Source organism: Sturnira hondurensis, unplaced genomic scaffold (genome assembly GCF_014824575.4).
Source record: "Sturnira hondurensis isolate 20B ecotype Veracruz unplaced genomic scaffold, ASM1482457v3 Scaffold0013381, whole genome shotgun sequence".
In the NCBI taxonomy this organism is placed as follows: domain Eukaryota; kingdom Metazoa; phylum Chordata; class Mammalia; order Chiroptera; family Phyllostomidae; genus Sturnira; species Sturnira hondurensis.
In genome coordinates, this window is record NW_028086012.1 from 1,652,454 (window position 1) to 1,662,005 (window position 9,552).

Here is a 9,552-nt window from a genome sequence, read left to right on the forward strand (position 1 = left end):
CCCACAGCGCAGCCATGCACACATGCTGTATATATACGCACAGACATGAATACACATGTACACACAGCACAGCCATGTACATGCCCCAACAATCATACACATACACCCCACCACCACCACCATAGCCTTGTAAAGAACCAGCAGGAAGAAAAGGAACCAGGGAAAAGGACGGATTCCACCTCTCTAACAATCTGAGGGTCCCGGGCCAAGGTTTTTTCATCTGGGAGTGGAGGGGGCAGTTGAGGGAAGCTGCAGATTTATTTGCTATCCTGGGGCCTCTGCACCCGTGTCCCAAAGGTACCTGGAAACCCACTGAGATCTGTCTGCTGGGACCTCTCTCTTGGGGGCAGGGGGCGGGGCAGAGCAGAGCCTCAGGCCTCCCACCCTGCTCCCCCTGCTCTGGTGAGGATTAAGTGAGATGGTGAATGTGAGAGCACTTGGTAAACTGTAAGGGCGCTATGCAAATGTTAGCAGCTCTGACTGAGAGACCCAGAGACCCTTTGGTGTGGGAGGGCCAAGCTGGGCGGCCAGCTTGGAGCCCACTGACCCAGCCCAGGGCCCGGCCTGCAGCTAGGGGTGGAAAGATAGGAAAGGCTCTGAAGCATCATGGGACGGTGACACCACCAAGGGTGGGGTTAAAAGAGGTGACACTGTTATATCCCTCAGCTGCCCACAGGCCAAGCCTGGACTTCGTGTCCGTCTCATTTCTTAGCAAAGGCCCTTTACAGAGAGTAGAGTCATTTTTCACAATGTCCCTGGCACACACTTAGCATTCAGTAAAGGCTAGCCTCCTTCCTGCATGCTTTTCCTTGGAACATCTCCTTCTCAAAGCTGTGTCCCTTTTAAGCCTGAGGTTTCATCATCTTTGACCCTGACCCCGAAGTATCAGAGAACTTTCTATACACATTCACAGGAGTTGCCTGCAGTGCTTGTTGCAAATGCAGATTCCTGGGCACCCTTGGGAAGATGGCAGTTCAGTCGGCCCAGAATGGGGCCCAGGTATCTGCAATCAGAGCAGGTGTCTATCCTCCACCCTTTGCCCCCAACTCGCAAAGTTTTGATGCAAGTGATGTATAGGAAGGCACCGAACCGGGTGCAAATTTACCCCATCCCACCGCCTCTCTGACTCTTCATGCCTGGAGGAGAAAGGAGAAGTTGAGAAAACAAGACTCAGACCTGAGGTGGGCCAAGGACTTGGATGAGGGATTCAGTGAGCTGGGGAATGAGCTGGGGAATGAGGCAGGAAATACTGAGGAATAAATACAGCAATAAAGGAGCTTCGGCTGGGAGCTACAGAGTGATTCTTATTGTTCAAATTATCTTTAAAACTTTTCATTTGAATCTGTTTAATAAGAGAAGGACTACCCTAAGGAAGAGATATTTTTTTAATGTGACTTGGGAGCTGAATTGGAAAGAATGTTGCAACAAAGATATTAAAAAGGGGATTAAACCAAACCACTGGTGGCCAGTCTCTGCAGGCTCCCACAACCTGCAACCCAAGTCCCCAAACCATAAAATTAAATTAAAAAGGGGGACAGGGGACGTGGGATGTTAATCACGATTCATCTCCCCTTCACCGCTCATGGTTCCCAGTGCTAAGCAGACACGGAGGACTATTCTAAAGGGCTGCTGGTGTCTGGGCAAGCGCTCTGGCCCTGCAGCCCCACCAGGCCCTATTTCTGCTACGCCCCATTTGAGTTGGGTGACTGGGCAAGTTGCCTAACTTCTCTGAGCCTCAGCTTCTTCATCTGTAAAAGGGGAGTAATATCAATCACCTCCTGCTAAGACAATGAGATAAACAAAAATTTAAAATTCAGAACCTGGCACACAGCAAGTGCTCAAGAAAGTGTTACCTCCCTTCTCTGCAGCTGAAGGCAGAAGGAGATGGGTGGGAAACCTTGCAGTGTCTCGGCTTATTGATATTCTGTCCCTATGTCACTCAATGCTTCCTCTGATGATCGCGACTTCTTGCTTGGATCCTGGCCACCTCTGGGCCTCACTCACCCTCCTTGCAGTGACACTTTTATGGTTCACCCATCATTCACTTCCTCATTCATTCATTTACACTGCAGAGTCATCAAATGCCAGGAAATCGGCTGGGTGCTGGGGAGACAAAGATGAGTAAGACACAGCCCTTGCTCTTACGAAGCCATGGTCAAGAGTGGGAGAAGTATTTTTGTCACAAGGCAGGATACAAGTGGTGCCAGGTGACCACCTTATCAGAACTTCCATGCCAGAAATGCACCAACAAAACAAAATGGGACATTGCGTCCTCTCCTGTGGCCAACAGTCAACTTGAGAGCTGGCTCTAAACTGACTCTTCCATTCCATCACCCTCATCTAAAGACCCCTCATACTTGGGCTGTCCGGATCAGCTCACCTGCTTTCTCTTATTAGATAATGACTTACAGTAACCAACGCTTATGTTCCCCTTTTGCCCTAGCTGCCAAGAACCTCAAAGCAAAATGCTGTCCTCAGCTAAGTCGTTTCCCTTAGCTTAGATTTCCTGGTAAATAAATCTCCTCTCCCAATACCATTCTCGATTACTTAACCCCTGTCATCTTATCCTTTATAATAACAATAATGTGATAACGGTGGTGATGATGTTGCTGAAGTTGATGGTGATGATGCCGATGATGCTGATGATGCTGATGTTGACCGTGATGATGCCGATGATGGTGATGCTGATGATGCTGATGATGCTGGTGGTGATGATGAACCTGGAGCCCTTATCTTACACTAGGTGCTGTGTGAGCCTAACACACCTTATTCCATTAACCTCCACAGTAATTCTTTAAGGTGGTCACTATGACTTTTTCCACTTCTCAGGTGCATAAAATGGGGCACAGAAAGTTTGAGTAGCTTGGTTACCACTAGGAGGTATGCTAGGCTTCAAATCTACCTGCCTCCTTATTTTATTGTTATCCAATGCCGATATTGTGATCGCCTTCAAACCCTTAGGAAGGAGAAGGAATATTATTTACTTAGATTGAAAAGAGGAACATGGAAGAGAGAGGAAGAAAAATTGTTGAATGGGGTGAGCAGTGAAAATTCAGAGGATGACACTTATTCTAGGTCTTTAAGGATGGGTAGGGTTTCAATAAGCAGGGATATGGATGAAAGGCACTCCTGGTAGTAGAATAACCCGAGGAAAGGCAAAGAGATGTGCATCTGCTGGTAGCTCATCTTGGTTCTAGAGTGTGAAGGAGACAGCAAGATCTGCATGTAGAGAGGTAGGTAGGCTGAGAGCCCAAGTACTGAGACCCTCAAAACTAGGTCAAGGAATTCAGAAGACAATGAGGGAGCCCTGAAAGATGACTGATTCACACTGTTCATGTGTTTTAGGAAGATGAAGCTGGAGAAGGCAGAAAGACATCCAGGAGGGAAGGGAACCAGACACAGAGAGCTGAGGTACTGTAACGATGGCAGAAGAGAGATGAGCAGAGAGACCAGGAGTCAAAAACCACCGTGAAGGTGAATGCTGTACGTGTGCAGGGACTGGAAGAGGGATGGGATGGAGGGCCCGGAACCTCTGTCTGCCAGCACCATTGCATCCGCTACTTCACTTGACCACCAGGATGGGGGTGCGTTGATGTCAATGTGATTGGAGTCACAACAGAGGCTGAGTCTCAGCCCTAGGAAGCCCAGGGGAAGAAGACACTTAAGTGTTGGGTCCAGGAGAAAAGGATTCCAACCTGGGGCTCAGGAAGTCTCTGAGTCATTCACAAAATGTCAAGGGCCACGAGGATGTGTTTCAGGCACAAGCTTTCCTCAGACTCTCAGAGAGGTGTTTGATCCCTCAAGGGGAGAAAACACGAGGCTAGAGCATTGAACTCTAAAAGTCTCCAGAGCTGGCTTCTGCTCTAGGGCATCAATCTGAGTTTCCAGCTGGGAGTCTCGTCCTTGTCTCTCCCATCACCAGGTTTCAAGCTTCTTAAAAAAATAATAACAATAAATAAAAGTTGTGATATATGCCAAGCAACTTTTCCAGGAAAATAGGATACATCCAATTGTTTAAATAAGAGCAGCACAAAAGATTAGTTTGTTCTCTGGGACCAAGAAGGCAATTGTGAGTGTCGAATGATCTTATAAATGATGGAATGAACAAAAGCCACTTCATAGTCAAGGAAATGGAGACAACAGCAAATCCAAAGCCCCCAACCGAGGCTGTGCGGTTGTAGTAATGAGGAGGAATGAGTGAATAAGCAATCCTGGAATTTGAGTTAGTAAGTGACTGGCCACAATTCTCTAAGCACAAATTTCAGACTAATTAAAAGATAACTCAACACAATTCTGGAGTTTAATTGACACTAGGTGGAACTATTGATTTCTCCCTCAAAGCGGATTTCTCCCTGTTCCTTCTCCTCCTCCTCCATCAATGGCACCTCTGTCCAACCAGCAGCTCAAGCCAAAAGCCTTAAGTCAGACTTGATGTCTCCATGTGTGTGCCCCAAACCACTGGCAGGTCTGTTGGCTCTTCTTCAAAATACACACCAAGTCCCCCACTTTTCCAGCCCCCCGGCAATCTCTCTTCTCCAGGCACCACCCCCTGCAGCATCTTCCCAGAGGTCTCCCAGCTTCCTCTCTCACACACCTGTGAGTCTTCTCCATGCAGTAGCCGGAGAGATCTCTGAAAACGAGTGAGTCTGAGTAAATTACACTCTCTCCCCCAAAACCTCCAATGGGTGCCCATAACCCAGAGAATCAAAAATAAACTCTCTACAGTGATCTTTCAAGTTTTCTAAGACCCCCTCATCTCTGCCTCTCCCGTCACCTTGTCCCATATCCTATCACTCAATACACCTCAGCCATGCTGTCCCTAGGCCACTTTGCTCCACTCCCACCTCCGGGTCTTCGCAGTTGCCCTTCTTTCTGCCTGGACATCCTTTCCCAGGAATTCGCTTGACTGGTTCCTTCCGGGTGTCCAGGTCTCAGCTCCAATGACCACCTCTTCCCAGAGAGTCTTTTCCCAACCACCCCATCTGAAGACCCTCCCTAGTACTTCACCCGGTTTTATTTGTATCAGAGCACTCATTGCTATCTGAAATTATCTGGCCTATATTGTATGTTTATTATTGATTTTCTCCAACCAGAACACCACCAGTTCTTTTCCCATCTGAAGTTATCCTAGTCTTTTATTCACTTGTTTTCTGTTTCTCTCCCCTACTTGAAGGTCAACTGTAGGAAGGCAGGACCCTGTCTGGTTTACAGCTCTATCCCACTCGCTCTTAGCACTGTGCCAGGCACATAGTAGATGCTTAATAAGTATTTGTAGAATGAATAATTGAGTGAATAAACTGAAAATGTGCCCACAGGGTGAAGTCGGCTTGGGGAGAAAAGCAAAACAGTATTAATCACTATTGCCATGAGTATGGAATATTAACAGGGAGGATCCAATCTGCACAGATTGGGTTTTTCTGCACACCTGAATTTCTGTACCTGGCTCTGGTTGCTGCACTGCCCCAGAACCCACGGTGTGGGCACGAAACTGACCAAACTGGCACCTGACAAGAAACTTAGAAAACCAAAGAAATCTAACTTGTAGAAACCAGAAATCCTAAGAGAAATACTGTCACTATCTTTTAACATCTACAGGGCTATCGAGAGAGATAGAAGATAGACTTTGGTTGGGAGTGAAGGGCAGAATCCCTGACGGGTATTAGTCAAACAGAGACAGATTTGGCACAAGAAGAAAGTGGTCTTTCGGTAGTCACAGTTCAAGATAAGGAAAAGAGCCACTCTAAAAAGGGGTGAGCTCTCCACCTAAGAAAGTGTGAAAGTGGACAACCACTTGGCAAGGATGTTAAGGAGTGACTCAAGCAGCAGAAGATGACCTCCAAGATCCCTTTCAAACTTGAAATGTCTGGGATTCTGAAATGTATTGGAGACACGGTCAAGAAAAAAATTTCTGGCTAACAAGAGTTCTACAACATTCTTATATGGTTGTTTCCCATAGCACAAAACAACCGAAACCAGGTCTACACCTTGAGCCGTAGAAAGATTAGCTGAGAGGGGTCTTGTGGGCCTGAGGTCACCTTATAACACACTGGGCAGCTCCCTGGGCTTCAAATCTCTGATCTAGTGTGATGATGACTCAGAAGAGGGGACTGCCAAGTGTCCTGACTCTCCAAACAAGGCCTCAATTTCTAAGGGGAGCCAGCCAACACTATCACACGGTGGCCAAGACGGCCCTGGGTTTGCTCTCTGAAACCCCACCACTTCGTAACCGTAAGGTTTGGGGCAAAGACATGAACCCCTCCAGACCTGCTACCTCATGTGTAAAAGGGTCTCATTTCAAAACAGGAGAGGGAGAAATTGAAACAAGAATGGCACAAACTTCATAAACTCAGTGACAGACCCAAAGATATTCGCTACACTACTTGATGTGTTTGGAGATTCACATAACAAAAAATAAAAATGGAGAATTTAAAATAGTACCTACCCGATACACTAATTTCAAGAAATCATCATCATCACCATCACTATGAAGAATTTCTGCAAATCCTGGTTATTACCAGGAATGTTTAATCATTCCCCAAACCCTATGGAACGCATAGTAATCATCGCTCTTTGACAGATGAGGAAACTGAAGCTCACATAAATTAGACAAATCCTGCAGATGGCATGGGGCTGAATTGTGACCTGAAACCAGGGTTCTCTGACTCCACCATCACGGCTGCCTTTCTTTCAACCACAGCTCACCGTGTTCTACATGGTTGATATCCACACGATTACCGTGTCGTTTACGCACCTAAGCCAGTGGTTTCCCACCTCCTTTCTCAGTAGCAGAACCCTGTCGCAAACGCAGTCTTTACTCAGAACTCCAGTAAGAAAAGGCTACTAAAGCAGAACAGCTCTGGTTGAAGGGGAACTGGGGCCCGGCCACCAGACCACTCGACTCCAGGTGACCCCTGCAGCACCACAGGGTCTAGAAGCACAGTGTGGAAACCCCAGATTGAAGCCAACAACAGCAAAAACCCCAACCCTGAGAATTACATTTAAGGAGAACTTCATTTGTATAATGCAGTTTTCAGCCTCCTGTCTCCCGTCACATTTGATCCTCATTATCAGCTCTGAGGTGGACAAGGCAGGGCATATCATCCTCAATTTGCAGATGAGAAAATCAAGGCTAAGTGAAATTAAGCAACTGGCCAAAGGTGAGTCAGTTCACTTTTCGGCCAAGTGTGGACTGGAAATAGAGTCTGTCTTCATTAACTAGGTGTGACCTGGCAGAGAGGGTGCCACCTACTGGAAACTGCCACCGACCCTGGTTCACCAAGTGGACAGTCAGCTCCTTGGCCACTGAGGGCTTGAGCACAGCCTCACCGGCCCCCTGCCAAGACCCTGTCCCAGAGCAGATGGCGATGGGCAGGGAAGAGGGACCCAGTGCCGCCGCAGGGCTGAACTGCAAGGTTTGGGCAGTAGCTAAGCCATTTCCGTCCCAGCCATATCGTGCTGAGCACAGGGCAGGGGAAGCAGTACCAGCCAAAGTGCCTCCACCTTTGTCTGCAGCCCAGAAAGGGACGGTGAGCAGTGGAACCCTGGGTAACAGTTACACACTGCCTTTGTTCTCAGCTCTTGCCTGGCAATCCCTGAAACCAGACTCAGCTGATATTTGCCCAAAGGGTTCCCCCAGCCCAGAGCAGCTCTGAACTGAGCCAGACCATGTGTTGGAACAGGCAACACTTCATTATCACTTAGTCTCTAATTAGCACTTAATTATTAATACACTCCATCTGTAAAATGGGGACACTAATACCTGTCTCATAAGGGCTCTGGGAGGATTAATTAATGTTTGCAGCCCACTTTGAAGATGCAAAGCGTCTTCAAACAAGTGCTCAGCAGCGGCACCGATAGCCACGACAATTGCGCTTGCTTTTCCTAATGAGGTCCCCACCTTCCTCTCCTTGTGAATATCCATCCCCAACAGTATTGGCTCAACTTTGCCCCGGTGGAGGAATATTTAGCTGTGTTTCCCAGACACAGGATTTCCCACCCAGGAAACGGGCTATTCCCAGCCATCGTCCCACACTTTAATTTTCTATTATGTCCTCTGAATATGTCAATGCCTTCCCAGTAAATATTTTGATGTGCGCGCGTGCAGCGGCTTCCGTGGAGTCTGAATGGGACAGCTGCTCCCTGTATTAGGGAGCTCCAGATGTGGTCTGAAACCACCAGCCTCCTCGGTGCCAGTGCCTCGCCTTTGGAGGGGGGAGGGGGAAACTTCCAGTTGTCTTTTGGGGAAGCCATGGGCATCTAACCCTCGGCCCTGGCTAGGGTGGTTTTTCAAGGTCCTCAGATCCACTTCTGATTGTTTCGACCTTTAGGATGAGAACTATCCCCTCAGCAGGCTGGGGAAGAAAGAGCCCTGGCCTGGCCCGTCGCCCAGGTAACTTCAGGACCCCAGTTAACTCTCCTATAAAGCGTGGACGAAGGACTACCAGGAATTGGTTAGGGAAACTACACGATCTTTTAGGGTTTAACCACACTGAAGAATGGGCCAGAACATCCCCCCAGAGGGTCTGACCTCACGTCTGCCCTCCTCACTTGGAGCCAGCCACGAGAGGGCAATACTTACTCTTCTTGGAAGCTGAGCCCATTGTCTCTTGGAGTTCCAGACACCACGGGGACAGAGAGCTGCTCCTTCAAGGTCGGGGGCTGCAAAGCCTGGGGCAGGCGCTGAACTCGCTTCCAGATTTCATGGCAGGTCTTGTCTAGACTGTCTTGGGGTGTGTCCTGGTGGATCCAGATGTATCTGGGGAACGGGCCCAGGGCTGAGGGGCGCTTGGCCACCAGGGCCGAGGACGCAGGGAGCCCATTTCCGCTGGCCATCGTCCTCCTCTCTTTCCGGAAGCCCTTTTGTCCACCCAGGGCTCGAAGACTGGGGGACCATCCACCACCGCCCTTCATTCACCGAACAGGCAGATGAGGCTGGGGCGGAAGCGGTTCAGTTCTGCCTGGCGGCCGCTCCAGCCCAGTGACGAAGCTCAGCGGCCTCCCGTTTGTGCGCCTGTGGTGGGTGGAGGTCAGCTTCCTTTGAGGGAGGGGGAGCTTATTTTGATTTGTTTTTATTTGCTCTTTTCTGACCTTTGCCCCCCTCCCCCTCTCCCTGAGAAGAAAATATTTTGAAGTCAACAAAACCCGGTAGCTTAGTAACCTTGGAATCCCCCTGAGCTCAGGAACCAGGTGCCTGGGTGGGCAGAATGACATCTGGGAACAGCTGGAGGGGGAGGGCTGGCTCTCCCCACAATCCCTGACACAACCCCCTTGCCACACGCCTGTAACAGCCGTGGCACCCGGGGCTCAGCCCATTCTCGCCGGCTCGACCTCGAAGAGGACTGGGTGAGAGCCTGACACTGTGCTAGGCACCTTGAGGGCAGGAGCCCGCCATTGGGCTCTCCCACGGGCCTTCCCTGGGACCCCCACGCACTCCGGGGACCAACGGTCTTCCCCTCGCAGGCCTGGCCCCGTCTTACTCGCCCTCACTCCCTGACCTGGCCCCTCTCCAGCGCCTTGCAAGAGCGTCCGAGAGTCCAGCGCCCAGGGATCGCC

The 9,552-nt window shown here is 49.4% G+C and overlaps 1 protein-coding gene across 1 annotated transcript in view; it reads right to left on the minus strand.

Moving 5' to 3' along the window:
- The window catches only part of CUNH1orf94 (chromosome unknown C1orf94 homolog), a 34,433-nt gene extending 25,523 nt beyond the window's left edge, over positions 1-8,910 (minus strand). The window contains exon 1 of the mRNA XM_037061411.1: positions 8,579-8,910. Within this exon, the coding sequence (XP_036917306.1) occupies positions 8,579-8,910 (332 nt within the window). The remainder of the gene's footprint in view (positions 1-8,578) is intronic.
- Between the last annotated feature and the right edge of the window lie 642 nt (positions 8,911-9,552).